General features: G+C 36.8%; 2 protein-coding genes across 7 annotated transcripts in view; one reads left to right on the top strand and one right to left on the bottom strand.

Moving 5' to 3' along the window:
- LOC131433188 (uncharacterized) overlaps nucleotides 1–21988 on the bottom strand; it is a 132827-nt gene that overhangs the window by 22655 nt on the left and 88184 nt on the right. The window lies entirely within an intron of this gene.
- Nucleotides 12658–21357, top strand: LOC131433187 (cytochrome P450 4d1-like). Its single transcript, XM_058600076.1, has 6 exons — nucleotides 12658–12872; nucleotides 12928–13034; nucleotides 13095–13374; nucleotides 13435–13504; nucleotides 20132–20676; nucleotides 20737–21357. The coding sequence occupies exons 1-6, from the start codon at nucleotides 12710–12712 to the stop codon at nucleotides 21078–21080; spliced, it is 1509 nt and encodes a 502-aa protein (XP_058456059.1). The 5' UTR covers nucleotides 12658–12709; the 3' UTR covers nucleotides 21081–21357.

The raw sequence follows: 21988 nt of genomic DNA on the forward strand, positions 1-21988 counted from the left end.
TCAAAATTATGACATGTTCTACAAACTTTGGGTGCATTCTGGAAGCTCAAGAGTTAATTAGTTCTACTGAGTCCAACTTGCGCATGTTTTCAATGATTTAACCCAGTGAAATTTGTCGGCCGGATTCGGTCCGATTGTCCAACCGGTTGATTACCCTCCTCTATCATTATTTTATGGAAAAACAGACTTCTCTAAAAATCTGTAAGAAATCAGTATTTTTTGCAAAATCTGTATAAAATTCAGTAAATTTTACCAATGTGCTTGAAAATCAGTAGAATACTGAAAAAAAATCCGAATATCTGGTAACCCTGTATCCGACTTCCGGTTCCGGAATTATAGGGTAAAGTGTGTAAAAACTTTTATACCATCACTTAGAGGGGCGAAACAAACATCGAAGAAAAATCTTCAGACAGACCCCAAAACTACTCCATTCGATAGTCATTGTCAGTTGACGGCCAGAAGAACTGATTTCGACTATCCTGGAACCCAGATTACGATTCCGGAGGAACAGGAAATAGTGTATATATTTTCTCAAATGGATCTCACTCACATTTCTCAGCGATGGTTTGACAAATTTTCATAAACTTAGGTTTTAGTGTAAGGTACTGTGGTCTTGTACGGAATTCTTGAATTTCATCCGGATCCGACATCTGGTTCCGGATATATAGGGTAAAGGGTGTTCAAAATTTTATACCATCACTTAAAGAGACGAAACAGAAAACGTGAAAAAATTCTAAATCGGCCAAACAACTATCCCCATGGAAAGTCTTTATCAGTAAACGGTTAACTAAACCGATTCCGGGTAATCTTTCAAGAATAAAAAAAAAACCTTTTTGAAGAATACCACAGTATTATACATGATAGTATGTTTGATATGAGAAAGGCATCATTACACCACTAGTGGACTAAAACAGTTTTTTTTTTTCAAATAGTTCTAGTGAAAAAACGACAAATGCTACAAAAAATGTTATAAAACCAACGGCCAAAAAAAATCCTTATTAAGTTCTTCACTGAATAAAATTGAGTTTGAAAATATGAAATCGATTTACAAAATTTTGATTTTTATAAACTTTTGTCTCTAGATATATTGCAAGATGGGAACTTAGAAGAAAAAATGAAAGAGAGAGAAAACAAAAAAGACGTCTGTCTATAAAATAAAAGTCAACTCGGAGTAGAAGAAAATCGATTTCAAAGTGATTACTACAACTTTTTACCTTTTTTACCTCTTTTTATAAATTTAAAGAATAGGTATAGAATTCGCTCAAACTTTAGAACAATTTTCCGAGTCCCGAAGGTCCGAGTGTTATATACCAATCGTTTCAGCTCGACAAACTGATCAAATGTCCGTGTGTGTGTTGTCAACTAAGAGGTCAAGATCTCAGAGATGGCTAGACCGATTTTGATCAAGCCAAAGCTTTGGTATTACATTCATGTAGTGGAATTTTGACCTTCTGTTTCAACAGACTTCGCAGCCGATTCAGAGTGTACAGAACCAGTGCATGGCTAGTGCTACGATTCTACTGACACTACGAATCCTTCCAGGTCGGGGCTCGAACATACGACAAGTGGTTTGTAAGACCAGCGCCCTATGCATTGAACCGCTAACCCGGGACAAATTGATTTTGATCAAACTAGTCGCAAATTTTTTTTTTTTTTATTTATTTCGTCAAGCAAATGTAGACTACATATAAATTGTTTACAATGTTCACTTACATACTACGCATTATTTCTACGACAAAGCTGAGATTTGATTTGATTTTTTGACATAGTAAGGTCAAGATGTTCGCAGTATTGATTGTAATGGCGCATTATTCGATTGACTGGACTGTATTTTGCATAATTTGTTCTAGTGTTTCTTTCTAAAAATAATTTCCTGGTTCGTAATTGACGGCTAGGTGTATAAAAATTTAGTTGCGATAATAAAGAAGGTGATTAAATGCGTTGAGAAATAATGTCGCTGATAAAATAAAGCATTGCAAGGTCGCGGCGTTCTTTAAGTGTTTGTATATTGATGAGCATGCAGCGTGCTTCATATGATGGTAGAGGAAATGCTGTCCAGTTTAATTTACGAAGTGCATATAAAAGAAATTGTTTTTGAATAGATTCGATGCGTTCTTCGTGAATAATATTATATGGATTCCATACTAGGCTGCAATATTCCAAAATAGGTCTGACATATGTAGTGTATAATAATTTTATTGTGTATGGGTCCTGAAAGTTATGACTGAAGCGTTTAATAAAGCCCAGCATGCTATTTGCTTTATTGATTATGGTATTGTAGTGTTCCACAAAAGTGAGCTTGGAGTCTAAGATTACGCCTAAATCTCTTACAATTTTACATTTTTCTACAAGCTGATTTCCTAGATGTATGTTTGTGGGTATAGTTTCATTTTTCCTACTGAAAGTTATTGAGTTACATTTTTTTACATTGAGTTGGAGTAGACTTTTGCAGCACCAAATGTGGAATAGATTGATTTCGTTCTGGAATATTACAGCGTCGTTGATATTTTTAATTTCCATGAAGAGTTTCATGTCGTCTGCATTTATAAGCACTTTCAGATTTTTGAGTATGAAGGAAATGTCGTTTATATGTAAAATGAAAAGGAGAGGCCCTAAGTGAGAACCCTGAGGTACGCCAGATGTTACATTAATTGGTTCAGACAGAATGTTTTGGAAGCGGACTACCTGTACACGATTCGTTAAGTATGATTTGAGCCATTCCAGAAGAGTATGTTTTATGCCATATTTTTGTAGTTTGTGTAGAAGTAAAGGTATGTCAATACGGTCGAAGGCTTTGCTAAAGTCAGTGTAAAGAGTTTCTACGTAGTTTCCGGCGTCCATTGCATTCAGAGTGAATGTCATAAATTCTAAGAGATTTGTTGTTGTTGAGCGGCCTTTAAAAAAGCCATGTTGTTTGTTTGTTATTACATTTTTAAGTTGATGGAAAAGTTTTTCGTTTACAATTTTTTCAAATAATTTTGGAATGCATGAGATAATGGCTATTCCACGGTAGTTCCGAATGTTAGATTTTGCACCAGATTTAAATATTGGTACAAGAAAGGAAGATTTCCATGCTTTGGGAAAAGTACATTTATTAAGTGATAAGTTAAAAATTAGTTGTAGTGGTAGTGTAAGTTCTTCAGCAAGATTTTTTAAAAATATTGGTGGTATACTGTCAGGTCCAGGCCCTTTTGAGGCGTCTAAGTTTTTCAGTGCTGTCGAAATGTCATGTTCTGATAGATAGTTTACAGAGATGGAGCTAGAAAATGCAGGTATGTAAGAGAAGTATTCACGGTCACGGTCAGTTTCTGAATAAGATGTATATACTTCCTGGAAAAAATTTGCAAATTGATTGCAGATTTCTGTACTATTTTTCCCTACATGTTCGTCGAGGTGCATTTGAGATGGAAAATTGTTGCTTTTTAGTTTAGTTTTTGTGTAGTTAAAAAAGTTCTTAGGGCAAGTCTTTATTTCGTTTTCAATTTTGTGGTTGTATTCTTCGTGTGCTGTGTTAATGGCTATTTTGAGTTGATTGCATAGATTTAAGTAATTTTGAAGATGAGCGTCACTTTTTTCTTGTTTGTAAGTTTTGTGTGCTTTTTGTTTCCTATTTTTCAAATGTTTTAGTTGTGAATTGAACCATACAGGTAATTTGCTGTTATGATTTTTTCTTCTTCTTTTCATGGGCAAAGTTTCGGATAATATTTTGTTTATAATGTGATAGAATTTGTTTACTTCGACGTCGACATTTCCTTCTGTGCTCAGTATGTTCCGCCAGTTTATTATACTTAGTCTACACTTGACTTCTTCAAAGTCAATTTTATTGTATTCCGGCACTTCCTCATATTCCAAGTCGTAGGGAAGGGATGCATTGTGTGTAAATAATGAATATTCAATTGCGGTGTGAAATGCTTCATTTTTCCATAATGGCAGGTTTGATGCGTTCACACAAAAGTCTTCTGTGCAATTTGTGAAAAGAAGGTCTAAATATGCATTTTGTTGATTTTTTACGGAGTTTACTTGATGTAGGCCAAAATTAGAAATTTTGTCGAAAAAGTAGTGCAATGTTTCGTTTTCTCCAACGACTGGGAGTAAGATTGATTCATTTTCAATGTCAGAAATGAAGTCCGCATTACGTTGATTGAAGTCGCCAAAAATATGTAGCTTTACTTCGGGTTCCATATTCGAAATAATTGTGTCTAAAGATTGAAAGAATAATTCAAAAGAGAATTTGTTCGCATTTTCGGGTGGGAAGTAGACAGAGCAGTAAATATGTTCTTCTCCCAATATTGAGACTTTGGCCCATACATGCTCAAATTCTTTATATTTAGGAGTAATAATTTCTTCAGAAGTAAAGCAAGAGTTTATGGCTATGAGGACTCCGCCTCCAGATTTTTTCTGACAGAGAGATAAATTTCGGTCGTGCCGGAATACCGGAATAAGAGTCCAGGTCGGCCTGCGCTTCCTTAGGTTTCATTCCATATTCCTGATGCACTGCGATGAAGATTCGTAGAAGGTGGTCAGGTGTTGTTGGAAGGCCTTCTGATGCTAATAGCATTTTTATACTAGTTGGTGTCATACCCTCGATGCATACTGTAGATTGTTGATTTTTCATATATGACAAAAACAGACGGACGACGTGCATTATTTTCGGGTCACGAAGTCTTGCTTTCAAGAAGCGTTCGTCGCCATTTGCAGATTGTGAAGTAAGACGTACAATTGGAGGACGCATTGGATCAATTTCGAATTGGCTGTCTGTACTCATGTCCTGTGATACTGTAGATGTATTTATGTTCTGTGATATTGAAGATGTGTTCACATAGTTAGTGGATGGTGCAGCTTCGATGTCATTACTTCCTAAGACCGGAGTAGTGTTGTTTTGAATACTTCTTGTTCCTTTGTAAGGGTTGATGGTTTCACCTTTTTGAAAATTTATGAATTTTGAGGCAATATCTGCACCTGGATGCCCGGAGAATTGCAGCTGCTAGTAAGTCCTTGTCCAAGGGTAAGGTATATTGTAATGACATATTATTGTTATTGTTGGGGCAGGTGTTGTTACTATTAGTATTCAAGTTGCTGTTGTAGTGCACATTATTGTCGTTGTTGTTGTTGTTGTTGTTGCTGCTGCTGTTGTTGTTGCTGTTGTTGTTGTTGTTGTTGTCGTGTTTGCTGTTGTTGGTGTAGTTGTTGTTTTTACTGCGTATACTGTAATTTGTATTATTTTGTTGTTTCCGCTTCCGATGTTTTCGTCTGATGTTTGCTTTCTCAGCTTGTTTTTCTTGCAGCCGTCGAGTGCGCTGTTTCTTGTCATACTCACTCCAGTCTCGTTTCCAGATTTTTTTACTTCCAATGAAGCGCCAGCCACTGTCGCATGTTTGAATTTCCTTCTCTTTGAGTTCTTCAGCTAGAGACTTAGGTTTGGTATTTTGGTCTTTGGTTCCGATACTGGAGATTGAAGTCGATATTGCTTTGACTTCATCTCTCAATTCTTCCAGAATAGTGTTAGGTATTATTGCAGGGACTTCAGATTTGGTAGGTAGTAAGAATTTTTCTTCGAGGCGAAGAAGCCGTTCGCTCATTTCCTTGATGTGCTGGTCATTGACTTTACTAAAATCGCAAACGTTTTTTATGGCACTGTGTAACGAGGCCTCGAATGACTGCATGCGCTGACCTACTTTACCGCAAATGTTGTGGTCGTTTCTGCTGATACTGGACAATGACTGCTTCACGTCGATGAGCAAGCGCTCGACACTGTCGAATATTTCCAGGTAATGGGTTCTCATGTCTGCAGTGGTCCGGTGATACGTTTCCGTTTGATTTTTTGTGTGCTTTAGAAGTTGCTCCTGTAGATGAAGTAGTTTTAGAGTTTCAGCTCCTGTCCTTATTAAATGTTGACAGTCGGCACACACTGGTACCATAAATGCCAGAATAAAATTTTCTTGATGCCGCTGCACGCCGATGCAGGCTGAATGGTACGATTTTTCACAGAATTCGCATTTCCAAAGGAAGCGATCGTCAATATTAATACACGATTTTACACCGCACTTCATTATTCTAGATAAAATTTGTCCGAAAGGCTATGAAAAAAGCCCGCGCACGACGTAGGCTACGCGTCAAAAAATAAATAAATATAAATTACTTGCGGAGCGCTCGAAAAAGCGAACCGCGCCCGATGACTGTTCGAGGCGAAGAAAAAAAGGTCTCCCCGTCACTCTTAAAGCTACCGAATAGTTATGAGATCGAATGTTTACTTTTTGAGTTATACAAAGTTATATGACAAAATTTTGACAATATCTGTCACAATTGACCTTGAAAACAGAATATGTTTCCAGACTTAGATTCCGCACGGTAATAGCTATCCAACAAGCCATAGATTATCACTTTTAACGGAGATATCGACATTTTTATGTAAACGACTTTTCGCCTTATTCTGGTAGTAGGAATTTTGAGCGCTGTCTGACAAAACAATACTTGGGAGCAACGTGAAACACGAATTTTTACATACAGTTGTTTCTAAGTACCAAAAAGACTGTGTACAGCATCCTTTTTCGTGACATTCTGCCTCGGACCGATTTTAGCACGGTTTGTTTTTGGCAACATAATCGTTCGAATATGACATATGTAAACCAGATGATGGCAACATTTTCGAGTTGAAAGCAATTCCATAATTATATTGATTTAAACTACTTGCAGCAATAAATGCTAGAAGAACATAATACTCATATACCATTCGAATCAGTTCGTCGAGATCAGCAAATACGTGTGTGACAAATAATTTCACTCAATTTTCTCGGAAATGACTCAACCGTTTTCTACAAACTCAGATTCATATGAAAAGTTATATGCTCCCAAACAAGGTTCCTGAATTACGTTTGGATCCGACTTCTGGTTCCGGAACTGCAGGATGAAACAAACAAAATTAAAATAGTGTTACTCTTTTTTCAAAACAAAATTAAAATAGTGTTACTCTTTTTTCTCGTAGATGGTTGAACCGAGTTAAGATTCAAATGAAATCTAGGAACCATAAAAGATTAAAATGAAAGGTCCTAAGATCCTATAAAAGTCAGATCCAACTTCCGGTTTTGAAATCCTGCACTCCTGTTACTTCTGTGTGTGATATTCAAGCAAAGTAGGGTATTATTAATCAGTTGCATTAAAATGCTTTGTCTTTGGACATGTATAACTATTATTAACCACAACCAGTGACACCCGATAATTATAGTGTTATTTCCGTAGATTGACATTTTCCTCAGAAACTCCAGCGGTGCACACCAGGGAACAACTATTTATCTGGTCACCAGACAAACAGTTTCTGTATTTTTCCGTATAGAAATATTAATTTCCGTAGATATCCGTAAAAATATTCCAATTATCGTAGTTCTACGGAGATTTCCGTAGATCTGACTTCGCTGACCACAGCATGTATTTTATTATTGTTTGTTGTTTTTATTGATGATAGTAAAGTACAAATATATAACGAAGCATTGAATCCCAAAGCGAGCGACCAAATAAAAAAAAAATTCTCTGTAACATTTCTCGTAGAGTGGCTTCAATTTTTTTTTCAATCGCTACAATCATCATCACAAACAATTTTCTCAATCATTTTCGATCGAATCAGTACTGATTTTTTATCATGATCATACAAGAAACATAATCATTTAGAGATAAGGTCAGTTGTGATGATTGAGATTAAGCAACAATATTTTTTCCTTGATTAAGATTTTTTTCCTTGTTTAGGACGAAATCAGAAGTGATTCTTTGATACAAACATGTGTACTATGGGGCACTTTTTGGAAATTTACCCTGAGGGAGAATGAGTAGAAATTAATAGAACAAACAAAACAAAAACTTTTGCTTGTTCAAACATCAGTAAAAGTTTTTGTTAGAAAAACCTTTTTCCCTTTGACAGGGAACATAGTTATATATGTTGGGACAATTTCATTCAAATAAAGAATGTTGTTTTTTTTTGTAATATGACTTCAAATTTTGAAGGTCGATTTTTTTCAATGTAGGATTTGATTTATTCAGTATTGTCATTCGAAAATATAATTAATTTTGTGAATTTCACTAGCACTACCATTTTGGTAGGATTTGTTATTTGTCGAAAATAACTATTTGAAAAAATTGGTTCTGAAAAGTTTGTTCCTTTTTTAAAAGACAGTCTAGATAAATTTTGGAGAAAAAAAGGAAATTATGCAAAGTGGCTTTTTGTGATAAGCCTGTCCAAAAAGTTTCATTCGAATCTGGGATAGTGTCGCCAACTGCAAATAGGATTTGGTGCGAAATTTGTCATATGTGTTATACTTTGAGGACTGGAGTCTTTGGAATATTAAGTAATTTAGCGTCTTTTCAGTCAATAGTTGATTAAAACAAATATTTTATTTTTTCACATTCAACGCTTCGACGCTATTACCTTGCGTCTTCTTCAGGGGCACTTTTTTCGAGTATTGTTACGTTACGTTGACACTTGTTAGTCGGTACTTCCAAAATTCATTTATTGTCATAGATTCGTTTACTTATATATCCTATTCTCTCCTAGCCTAGCTAATTGATTCATACAGTTAGGATCTCTGAGAATCCGGGAGGAGGAGTTAGAACGCGCAATGTAAATCGGGTTTAACCAATGGGACTCGTTGTATCGTGTCGGCCATTGTATATTTTGTGGGTAAGAGAGGAAGTAAAGCTTCTTGACGAGCGTGAGCGGGTGTGATACAGAGAGGAGAGAGCGATGGCATGTTGGGTTATTCTCGTGAGTGTCGGTTTGAATTAGTGTGTGTTCATTTAGGGGTTATCCTATGTTTGTGCTTTGGGCACATAACCGTTTTTACTTTTCTTTACGTTTCGTCTTAGACTCGTCAGTGCAGAGCAGTTCAAATTGAACTGCTTAGTGCAAACTTATACAGTTCAATTTGAACCGCTAAGCAGACGTAAAGTTAATGCTACTTGCAAAACACTTTTTCAATTGGCACCGAAGTGCCATGTCTTTTCTGACGTGCCGAACGAAGACGTCTTTTTCGACTAACTGTTTAAGTTTGCACTAAGCAGTTCAATTTGAACTGCTCTGCACTGACGAGTCTAAGACGAACGTAAAGAAAAGTAGTGTGTGTTGCTGAGTTACTGTCATTCTAGGTCGTGCTGATTGGTATCGATTGTGGTCGATGGTGGGGCATAAGGGACGTGTAGAAGAGGGAAGTGACACAGGCTGTTTTGTTTTTGTGTTCTGTTTTCGATAATATAACAATTTGAAACTTGATGCTTCCTTGTTTCTGTGGTCGAATTTTACGACCACGGCGTTTTCGCTGGGTCACCGGAAAGTGCAAGTGCTGACATTTTAGTTGGCTTCATGTAGGTAATGTTTTTATTTTATGTAGGTTTCTAGGTTTTCGTGGAAGGGTGCTTTTACGGGTTTTTGTTAAGTGCGTGTGGTCTGGGATGTGTGAGGAGATTTAGTCTTAAAGGTTCACATTACAATGTGAGTGCATTTACAATTGTAATTTTTATAGCATATTTGTAATGTATAACTTTCGAAAACGATTTCCCTGAAGCGTCGAAACGTTGATTGTTAAAACTAAAATACTCGCTTCGATCAACTATTGACTGTAAAGCCGCTAAATAACTCAACATTCGAAATAGACGAACTTTAATGGAAAATTTACTCGATTCGGATCGCCTTGCGATGAAGGCTTCTGTACCCTGTACTATAGCAAAAACGAATATAAGTCAAGACAAAAACGCACGACGACGCTCCGATGGACGTAGACGTGACTAGTGAGTCAATCGCCACCAGGATCCTTGACCCTGCCCTTGAAGAAAAATGGTATCATCTAGATTTGGTACCACAAGAAATATCGCAGGGATTTTATTGTTGACTCTTGTATGGAAGTCCTTCTCGGTGCTAAATATCATGAGCAATTGAATGGAAGTACAAATTAACATTCAATTGTTTATACCTAATTAACAGAAAACTGGCTCATAATCATAATTTTAAAACAGGATACCTGAGTCGCTGGATCAGAATATAAGACGATAGTCTTGCTAGCCGGAAAATGGAAAACGAATAGTGTCAATAGCTAAATAGCTTAAGCCACGAAACTATCGTGTACGACAAGACTGGACAGAGAAACTAAAAGTTAAGTTTCGCAAAGGATCATAATGCCAAGAATTTATAAAGCTGCGCATATTCTTCCTAAAATATTTTGGTAGTTTCCAGGTCCCAGTTTTTTACAATCACAAAATATACACGGAGAATGCATAAATCGCAAAATTGCACTAATGCCATTTTTATTTACCTAAATATTTCTGACTAAACAAATATTGCTGATCTTCTCATAGTCAGATAGTTGAAGAAAGTTCCTAATATCGGATATTGTCTATCGGAAAACAAAAGTCTCCTCTTTTAAATTCGCACAGTTTCAAGTAATATATTTAAAATAAAAGTAGTGTCAGTTAGCCCAGTTGAAAAACAATCACTACAAGTGTGCAACGTGTGCATGTACGGTGCGATGTTTCATTAAGTTACATCTGCACGGAACGACCGAAATCAGCATTTTCGCGAAAAATTTAGTTGATTTGCTGATTTTAGTTAGTTATTTTTTGAGACAACTAAAAAAATCTTGCTTTTGCTGATTTAGATTTTTTATTCTCATTCCCTTAATAATAATAAAATATTTGTTGAAATGACTATTTTTTTTAGTTGAATTCACAAATTAAACGTACTGTCATTTCTTAGCTAAGGCACACTTCATATCCAGTCAACTAATTTTTTAGTTGAATTAAAGAAATATAATGTTGTTTTCAACCAATATGAATGGTTGAATTGGCTTCTGCAATCTGCAGCTATATGGCGCCCTGTCACCGAAACGGTAACACCTTAATGACTACTAGCCACTAGATGGCACACTACTGCCGAAAAAAATTCAGACGCGGTTGTCTTTTCTATATTGGCAGGTATAAATACGATGTTGTGTTGGAGAAAAAGACATAAACGAAACGTAAACATCTTTTTGAATTTTTTTTCTTCTAAATCACTGTTTCTTCATTCTCACTGAAAACTTTGAGCACTCGGAAAACAAAAACCGAATACAAATAGTACACCGGACGGCGCAGCTCGGAAGGTTTGAAGATACAAAAAAACTTCATCACAGTTAGAGTGAAACATTCGAAATTCACATCACTGCTCCGCGTAAAAACATTATTACGCACAATCGCTTCAAGTGCGCACAAATTCTGAATAAATACACTTTCCACTAACAGTTTACGTCATTATTACATATCGGTTTAGAAAATTATATAGGGATATATCGTAACACATGCGAAAAACATCTAAACAATTTGCGAGCAGTTTCAACAAGACTGTCCCTTTTAGCTTTTTAATGGATTGTTTTGCTTTGACACTGCTGTCCTTCAGTAATGACGGTGATAGATAAATAGAATCAAAGTTTCTGATTTTAATAACGAAATTAGTTGTCAATGAGAATTTCGTGTTGGATTGAAATATTGCTGGTTTGTGTCCAGAATATTCGCCAACTAAACACATTCTCTAAAAATAAGAGTTTTTTTCAGCACAGTAAATTCTACATTTTAACTAATTTTATAGTTATTTTGGAAATTTTGTTGTTAGAATCAACTAATTCTAAAACAGTAATACGAATTAGGCGCAGAGCTAATTTCGGTCGTTCCGTGTGAGATGTGGCATTCCCACGTCTCCAAGGTTGCTCAATGGGGTACTAATTTCACTGTTGGAGAAGATTTGCGGGTTCATATCGACCATCTTGAGGGTACTTTTCATTTTCACTAGGACACACAGCCATCTACGGATTATTTTTTTTGTGGTTCGGCTTCACTCCACCAGTGCAGAGCAGTCCAAGTTGAATACACCTAATGCACCATATCAATTCAAATTAAATCGCTACATAGACGCTCGAAACGTTACGAAAGGTATTGCGATTCGGTGCAACTAACGGTCAATAAAATCGAGTTGTGGTAAACTTTGGGCATACTCGCGGAGCTCCCAGCACAATATTGCTTGATAGCAGACATACGCAAACTGAATGTATTCAAAGAGGAAACGTTTTATGATGCTCTTCAGTGACAAAGCAAAATATTGGGACTCAAAACAAAAGATGCTCTGCGTTCAAAGTAGAGCTGATAACAGAACACATCTAATTTTTGCGAACTGATGCTTACGCTCGTATATCATCTACTTTTATTATTCTTACAAGTAAAAGAGGTCGGACATATTCGTGATAATGAAATTAATAAATCAAAAATATTCATATTAGCAGTATTTTTCACAATATGTGCAAAGATTAAAACTTAAATAAAGTATCACTAGATAGGTGACTTAATCTTGCTGATACGGTTTTCGAACAATCCATGCAGCATTTAGATCAAGGGTGCAACCGATAGTGAGCCAAACGACCGCGCTTAATCCATCTAGCAGTGAGTTTCAGTTGTATTTACATATCTATAGGGTACTATTCAATTCAATCCGTTTAGGGTTCAATCACGTAAATATTTCCTTAAAATGATAGTGAATTTTTATTTTGCATTTTTTAAGTAAAAAGGAGTTCAATACTTCTTCCACAAAAAAAACAACAAATTTTTCATTTAAATTTCACCTATAATCGAGTGAAGCTCAGTTATTAGCAAGTTTTCGAAAAGCAAGGACGCTTGTACGACAAATAATTAGCCAATCAGAAGCGATAACATGTTTATTTTGTTAATATCACTGATAACGCTTTCGGGCGGGCTTGCACTTTACGTTTATCAACGATTCGGCAATAGGCTCTATTATGCCGGGAAAATTACTGGTCCGAAGGCTTACCCCTTGATCGGAAGTGGCCACCGGTTCAGTGGAAAATCTCCTGCAGGTTCGTTTGGTTGCATGTGTTAAAAAATGCCCATGCCCATGTGCTTCGATTGCAGAATTCCTACTTGAATTGCAAAGGATGAAGGCCAAATATGGGAAGTGTTTTCGCTTGTGGATTGGATCGGACTTGACGATTGTGCTAACGGACGCCAAAAAGGTTGAGGTAAGCGACACAACATCTACCATCTACCAGTTGTCAGTACCTTTCTCAGCCTGTCCATAGATTCTGCTGAGTAGTCAAAAGTTCTTGGACAAAGCCGGTCAATACGACTTCATCCGACCGTGGCTGGGAGATGGTTTGCTGACCAGCACCGGAAGGAAGTGGCACTCTCGGAGGAAGATTATTACTCCGACGTTTCATTTTAAAATTTTGGAACAGTTCGTCGATATTTTCGACCAGCAGAGTAGCATCTTTATCGAACAGTTGAGATCGAATGCTTCCAGTGGAAAGACGTTTGACGTTTTTCCGAAAGTGACATTGTGTGCGCTGGATGTGATTTGTGGTGAATTCGTTTGATGTTTCGTGGTTAATAGTAGATTAATCGGTCGTAATATGATTTCAGAATCCGCAATGGGAACAAAGGTGAACGCTCAAATAAACTCCGATTCGGAATACGTCAGGGCTGTCAAAAAGTAAGTGCAACTGTGATTCTATTAAGGCGCGTACCCAGAAAATTTTTTCGGGGAGAATAGTGTTTATCAATTTTCATACATATGGAAATATGTACATAATTACTTGAAATTTTTTTCGTTATAAAGTCGTTTGTTGGAAATTATTGACTTAAATATCGAAAGCTAAGCCGGACACTTTTTGGAAATTGAAAAAACATCCATGCAAACTAGATTTTTACCCAAGTTATCTCTACCGTTGTGTAGATTCAACCTTCAGCTACAATTTCCAATTTGTGATTTGGAAAAATAGGCATTAGTTCCTAATGGTCCTAACGGAGCGATACCGAACTCATTCAAGTGAAATGTAGCTAGACAGAATTTCGATAAACCAAAAACACTTAAGTTTTTGCAATTAAATTTTTCACAGCTAAGTATTCTTATAATTTTGGAATTTTGCTTTGCCGAGACAAATTTGGTTTTTGAGATGTTTAAACGGTTACGGCTCCGTTCCACGGGGATAGTTTTAGAACTGGAAAATAGTGTTTGAAGCTGAATTTCACAAAGAATCTGAAAAGGCAACTAAAAATTATAAAACTTCAGCCGGAATATCCGAAATTTGAAAAAGTTTCAAGTGAAGTTCATAAACATTTCACCAGTTATATGTTACTTGAGCGCTGCTGTTTCATTTGGTGGTGGTGTGAGAAATGCACACGGAAAAGCCAGCGATCGCAAAACAACTAAAGTGTTAGTTGTTTTTTTTCTTCTGAATTTGGTTGGTTAAAATTTGGTACAACTAACCGACTGATGTTGTAAGTAAACTGCGTTTTTTTATTTATTGTACTGACAGTTTAGCAATGATACCCAGCAAAGACACGCACCACAAACAAGTAATGAAACGTTACAGTTAAGTAAACTAAACGGAAAATGAAACGTTTCAATAAGGTGTCACTCGTGGAACTGAGCAATGACACACTCCCAACAAAGTTACCTGTATACATGAAAGCAAAAAATGTCTCAGTTGTTTTAACCAATTATTGTGTTACTTGAACTTAAGACGCTTATTGCAATAAATATTTTTTACTGCTAGTCTCTTCGGGGGACAGCTAATCGTTCACCGCTTGAACAACGCTATTTTGCCTAAGTAACTGCTTATAGCTTTATCATAGATGATATAGAAAAGCAACAAAAGATTGAAATTCCCGAAAGAAATTTTCAAAATATTCACAAGGCATTAAGAAATGTTCCTCCACTGGCTAAATGGCTTGCTGGAAGAGCTTTTTCGATTCCGTGTTCAAAAATGTAGCTGTTAAGCCTAATGCTTAACTAATGCTTAAATAGTATCACTTCACTTTAGCAATCAAATTTTAAGAGGTAAGCATTTTTAATTGCATTGACATGAACTGTCCGAAAATACATTACTCGCAGATGAAATTGAAACATTTATCCCGTATCTATTTAATACATGGAAAACTTATTCTATTATTAACTCTTAAAGTCTTCTGCATACTTTCACTTACATGAATCGGCCACTACTCAACTGACATAAATGATGTTCATTTACCATTGAAAATTTTCAATATGAACCGTTTCTGGTGAAATGGAAAGGAGTTTTGTTCTGCGTTCGGCTGACTTCGTTCTCCGTCAAGTGACAGTATTTGAATACAGCAATTTCGTTTACCTGAATGGTTATGAAAAAATCAACAAACAAATCAAATTAGTGTTAGTTTAATCAACAACATTTTAGTTGAAACAACCAGGACGTGGAACAACAGTTGCAATATTATAATTTTGTGATCTGCGGGTTCTCCGTGCACAGTGGGTTCGGTGGCGTTATATCGTGAGCTAAAATTTCATATGGAAAAATGATACGACTTTATGCATTGGGTTTTGTGTTGAGAGTTGAGTACAACAAAATGAGTTTTATACAAAATCGCTCATTTTTTAAGGTAACTGACGTTTATAATGTCTAACTTGTAGCAAAACTAAAAATTTAACCCAGACAGGCAACTAAATAAATTGAGTACAAGCGAAGGAAACGTTGTGCGACGATTCGTTCAACTCAAGCGATCAAAATTTTGCGCGCATTTTTTTGGATTACATTTCACCTTAAGGAACAAATTAGACTATAAAGCTTCACACAAAAATTTAGAACGAATGCAATTCTCAAGATACCGTAATTTCAAACTTTTGTGAGCGGACGTCTCAACTTCAATATAACTAATATTACAGAAAGTTATTCCGGATTTATCATATGGTGATAGAGGAACGTAATCAATCGGTTCGACAATCCAGCCGACAAATTTCACTGGGTTGAACTAGATCACTGCTGAACTTTCAGAACGCAACCAAAGTTTGTAGTACATGTGCAAACATTGTGCATTCTCCTCATTCAATACTCCCATGCGTCTACTTAATACTTGCCATGCTCTCTCCTCGAAAGATTCTTGCAGATTATATATATATTAATTATGTAATTAACACTGAAAACCGTGTCTGACTTTTCTACGAATACTACGACTACGACAAATTTACACGAACATTTCATTTATGATAATTTTGTATACTTTTTTTATCATCAAAATTGATGAAACTTCCTTTTTGCCGGGATGTTTTCTCAGGAAAGTATTTAGGTACTTCAATGAGTGCAATAGAAATAGCGATAATTGGCTCAGGATTAAACTACATTTTTTCGTATTAAATAATAAAAATGCGTTTAAAAACAAAAAAGGATGATGTAAACTACGCAATAATTGATATTAAAACATTATTTAGTCCACCTAGTAGTGTAATGATCCCTTTCTCTTATTATTTATATTTTCAAAAATACAAATATTAGATTCTGACCAAAGTTACATAAAATTAGAGACTTTCTTCTCGTATAAACTAACATAACCTTTCCTGTTTGTGAACAGTTATGTTAAGTTAATGAGATTTTTTTTATTTCGCATCGTCGCACTAAATGATTAAACCCTATAGATCTGGAACCGAAAGTCGGAACCGGAAGAAATTCAACAGCAATCTATGAGACTATAGGACCTAAGTTTGTGAAAATCGATGAAATCTGAGAAAATATAAGTGAGTTTCGTTTTAGAGCTTCTGAGCACTATTTCCGGAACTGAGAACTGGAAACCGGTATAGACGAAGTCGGTACTTTTAGTAAGTAACTAATATATCCTACAAATTAAATCAGTTTAGGGTCAAATCTGGAAGAATGTTTCCCTTTTTGCATCGTCGCTCTAAATGACGGTGTGCCATTTTAAACACACTTTACCCTATGGAAGCCCTATCTACGGATTTTTATCTTTTCTACGGATCTACGGATTTTGTCATTCGTGAGTAACCAGTTTGTGTAAAGTGTTCTTGACATTTTTTATATTTTTACGATTCGTTTTCGACTCATCAGGGCATCAGCAGGTCTGCATAATCTGCTGATGAACGGATTTTGTATAATTTCTCCCGATATCTATGGAAAACGTTCACTTTAAAGAAAGATTCTGTATGATTAGGCGTTCACTGAGAGCTCTTCATAACACAAATCAAAAGGAAACATTTTATCTTTTGTTTGGTCTTAAAAGTTTATCTATTCATTACTCATTTCTTGAAACTTGTCTTTATGGCTTAGAGCTCTAAGCTGTTAATTCTATGTAAATATACAAGTAGGAATACACATGAAACCAAAACTACGGATTTGACCTCAGGGAAAAGTGGCATCACTGCATAGAAGCATGATGAAATTCAATTGCAACTTATGGGACTAAGAGATTTTTTATTGGAGCCTAAGTTTGTGAAAATCGGTCACCTTCTTCGTCCATCGTTTTAGCTATCTTATTCCACCAGGTCGTCATCTGATTGATGTCTTTGACAACTTTTCCCTTTGCCTTGAGTTTCCTCTTCATGATTGCCCAGTATTTCTCAATAGGGCGGAACTGGGGGCAGTTGGGAGGGTGAGGGTTTTTCGGAACAAACTGGACCCCTTTCTCTGCATACCATTCTTGAACGACTTTGCTGTAATGACAGCTTGTCAAATCTGGCCAAAACATTACGGGATGGTCGTGGAATCGAATGAACGGCAAAATTCGTTTTTGGATATTCTTTTTTGGATACTCTTTTTGGTGTATTTCCGATGTCATTGTCTTATTTGTAACGAAAATTTTCGTTTTTTTTGCCACAGCTGCAAATGTCCAGCCAAATCATAAATTTTCTTGCAATTTTGTCGGCAAAAACAAATTTAAATTTGACTGAAACATCCCCTCGAGCCGTTGCCAAGTAAAATTTTTGACCTGGGATTTGACCGAAGTCAGCCTTGACACAGGTTTCATCGTCCATCAGAAGACACCCATCGAACTTGGTCAACACCTGGTCATATAGTTTCCGAGCACGAATTTTAACCACACTATTCTGTTTCATGATCCGATTTGGCTGTTTGCTAGCTCGATACGACTTGATTCCTTCCCGGAGTCGAGTTCTCCTCACGGTACTATGGGCAGCACCGAATTTTCTAGCCAAATCACGGTCCGACAGGTTAGGATTCCTCTTAAGCGTCTTCAAAATCTTACCACGCAGTTTCCGGTCGACAGTTCCACTCCGACGATTGGCTTGAGGCTTCCGAATCGTCGTCAATGTTTCCTTATACCGTTTGATAACGCGCCATACGGTATTTCTGGGCAATTTCAGCTGTTTAGCTAGCCTAGATGCAGACCACAATGGATTTTCTAAATAACTGTGCACAATTTTTTCCCTTCTTTCGGCTTCCATGTTCATTGTTTACAAAGTACAGTCGATTTGCGGAATGTCAAAAATCATACGTGAAGCTGACAAAATTCCCGACACGTGGGCACCAAAAACTTCCAAATCCGTCCACCAGGAGCGCCATAATATGAGCAAAAGTTTGTTCCAATTCTAAATGAGCAAGCTTCAAGATGGAAAGATGATAGCCTTGATCATAATGAGAGATAAAGTAAAAAGAAGTGCTTGCCAATTACATTACAATAAACGCTATCTCTGCACAAAAAGTAGATGTCATTTTAAGATTCGATTTAATGATTTTTCCTTTTCGTTGCACTGTAATTTCTTATCATTTTAATATACAGATTTTCAATATATACAATACATACAAAGATTTGCAGATTTTTCTCCTGCAAAATATAGAATTAAATTTGGCAACTCTGCACGCTATACGAAATTGAACAGAGGACGTTCGGCGGTTGGTGGTGCTTCCGTTTAAACACGTAGCGGTTTTGCATCGTCATTTTTTAAGACGGTTGGAAAGTTTTGACACTCATTGCCACATAATTTCGAGACTGGAAATTTTATCAGGATGAAATTGTACAGTATATTTTAAGATAATGAAAGCTTTAATTTAAAGCAAGGTTTGTGAAAATCGGTTTAATCGTTGCTGAGAAATCCAAGTGAGTTCCGTTTTTGAAGCTTTAATAATTATTAAGACCTTTCGTTTGAATGTACGTTTGTGAAAATCGGTTCTTCCATCTCTGAGAAAATTAAGTGACATTATTTGTCACATACACACATACATAAATACAGACATTTTGTCATCTCGACGAACTGAGCAGAATGATATATGACACGTCGTCAAAAGTCGGTTTCACAGTGATTGCATAGCCTTTCTATATGAGAAAGGCAAAAACGTGTAATCAATGTAAAATAAGTTATACAGAAAGGTTTATGCAATCACTGTGAAACCCGACTTTAGAAACGAGGCTCGTAGGGCCGAATGTCATATACCATTCGACTCAGTTCGTCGAGCACGCAAAATGTCTATCTGTGCTCAAGCTCAGATCCAAATGAATGGTCTTGTCATACAAAATTCCTGAATATTATTTGGATAGGATTTTATGTTCCGGAGTTATGGGGTAAAATTTGTATAAAAGTGAAAATATGCGTACTAATTTTTCTCAAACCGTTTAAATTTAAATTCAGGTCATATGATTCTATACAAAACTTCTGAATTTATCTGGATTTGACTTCCGGTTTCGGAATTATACGGTAAAGTGTGGTTAAAATTTTATACCATCACTTAAATGGGTGAAACGAAACACTTAACAAATATTCTAAACTGGTATCGAAACTTCTCCATTCGACAGTCATTATTAGTAGACGGCCAAAAAAGCTGATTTCGGCTTTCATGGTCCCGGGTTCCTGATTCCGGAGGCACCGGAAATAGTGGTCATATTTTCTCAAATGGGCACAGTCTCACTCACATTTCTCAGCAATGGTATGACCGATTTTCACAAACATAGATTCAAATGAAAGGTCCTGTGGTCCCATAAGGAATTTCTGAATTTCATTCGGATCCGACTTCCGGTTCCGGAATTATAGAGTGAAAGGTGTTTAAAATTTAATACAAGCACTTAAAGGGGCGAAACAAAAATCGCAAAAAAAAATCCTAATCGATAGTCAGTGTCAGTAACAAGTTTTTGTCTGGTGATTAAATTAATAATCGAACGACCATTGTTCGCCAGAATTTCCCCTTTAACTCTTTTATTTTTCATACCATTTCTCTTTGCTTTTATTCATGGCACAAATTCACAGGTTACAAAGCTTACTGACCGTTTTCTGTGATGAACAAAAAACGTTTGATTTGTGAAGTTTGTCATCATTTCCCTTTTCTAAATGTCATCGTTTTTACAGCATATCAACCGTAGTCATCAAGCGATCGTTTGATATCATGGAACACCTCGACATCACCTTCAATCTCACCAAGTATAGTAAAATGCAGGATCAGGCTCTGAAAGTGCTTCATGATTATACGGACGGCGTAATTCGTACCCGTCGTCAGGAGCTATCCCAAGCAAACCAAATCGGCGAAGATGAAAATGTTTTCGGTGTTCGTAGGAAAATTGCTTTCCTAGATATGCTATTGCAGGCCACGGTAGACGGAGAACCGCTCTCTGACGTGGAAATCCGAGATGAAGTGGATACTTTTATGTTTGAAGGTCACGATACTACAACCTCCGCCATCAGTTTCCTGATGAGTATGCTTGTGAAACATCCCGAAATCCAGCAGAAAGTATACGACGAAGTTTGCGCTGTGTTTGGCAAGAATCTGAGCAATCCAGTAACACTTTCAATGTTGAACGATCTCAAGTATTTGGATTTGGTGATCAAGGAAACTCTCCGATTGTACCCGTCGGTGCCGATGTTCGGCCGTAAAATGCTAGCCAATCACGAAATAGGTAAACTTCCGGGCTTACTAATTATACAAAAACTCTACTACTTCGGCATTTTCGTTACAGGTGGAATCGTATTTCCAGCGGGAGCGAATGTCATGATTTTCCCATTCTTCATGGGTCGTGATCCGGAATACTTCGAAAACCCTCTGGAGTTTCGTCCGGAACGGTTTGCCGAAGAAACATCCGCTGAAAAGACCAATCCGTACCGTTATGTTCCATTCAGTGCTGGACCACGAAACTGCATTGGGCAAAAGTTTGCCGTGGCCGAAATAAAGTGTATGGTAAGCAAAACTTTGCTGAACTACGAGTTGCTACCACCGGAGCACGAACAACCCGAAATACTTATATCCGAATTGATCCTGCGACCCGAGGGCGGGATTCCGCTGCGTCTGAAAAAACGCTTCTAGGATCTTTAGGCATTATAAAGATTACAGGAAGATCGTTTTCGTAGAATCATTGAGTTGTATTCTGAAAATTGAAGATCCAAGTAAACGTACCCAAAATTTGATTTTTAGTAAATGCTTTCCGAATTCCACTTTTTAGTAGTAGTGTGTACAATCGCAGTAGCCCAGGTGTGCTTTTGGCGACCTTTCCACAGTTCAACGACCAACATCTGTTTTTGTGTATCCCACTAAGAAAACGATAAGATTATCTTGAACGTTGAATTACAAACTAGAGCCGTCATTAGGTCAGTAGTCAGCAATGTGTCAGTATCATGAATTTGTCTTATGCAAGGATGACTTTTATCGTATCAAAGAATGCTCACTCGCAACTCTTCCACGATTAAATCAGTGCCATCGAAGAGAATCGGAAATCATCGCAACAACAAAAAATACCGGCATGGTACATTTAACATAGAATAGACACTAGTGCGAGAGCGAATTTCTCTCGGTGAACCGTCTGAGAATCAACGGCTAGCACGCTGCTGTGGGGATTCTCTCTGAAGCAGCAAACGGTCGCTTATTCTCGTTTCGCGATCCGATTCTGTATGGGCAGTGGATAATTGCGATATAATCATTTTACTATTGCCGCTTATTCTAACTATGTGCTTATAACCTTGGTATAATTTGTGTCTATGAAAATGTGTGTGAATGCTCCACACAAGGGTTTTTAAATATTGCAACCTAGTATGAGACTCATCAAGTCGAATCATCAATTCGATTTTCTGCGATAATTGTCAACTTGCGATTCTCTCTTGGTGAATTCCACACAGCGGCGATCATTATCAGACTGAAATTTTCTTTTAGGGCCATGAAATACTCAGAGTATGAAGTGGAGCGAAGAAATGTAGAAAAATTCTCTCGAGGTTCATGCA

This window comes from Malaya genurostris, chromosome 2 (genome assembly GCF_030247185.1).
Source record: "Malaya genurostris strain Urasoe2022 chromosome 2, Malgen_1.1, whole genome shotgun sequence".
In the NCBI taxonomy this organism is placed as follows: domain Eukaryota; kingdom Metazoa; phylum Arthropoda; class Insecta; order Diptera; family Culicidae; genus Malaya; species Malaya genurostris.

Coding starts and splice junctions, on each gene's coding strand:
- LOC131433187 (XM_058600076.1), top strand. CDS start 12,710: ATGTTTATTTTGTTAATATCACTGATAACGCTTTCGGGCGGGCTTGCA. Junction 13,375..13,434: donor TGCGCTGGATGTGATTTGTG/GTGAATTCGTTT, acceptor ATATGATTTCAG/AATCCGCAATGGGAACAAAG. Junction 20,677..20,736: donor GCTAGCCAATCACGAAATAG/GTAAACTTCCGG, acceptor TTTTCGTTACAG/GTGGAATCGTATTTCCAGCG.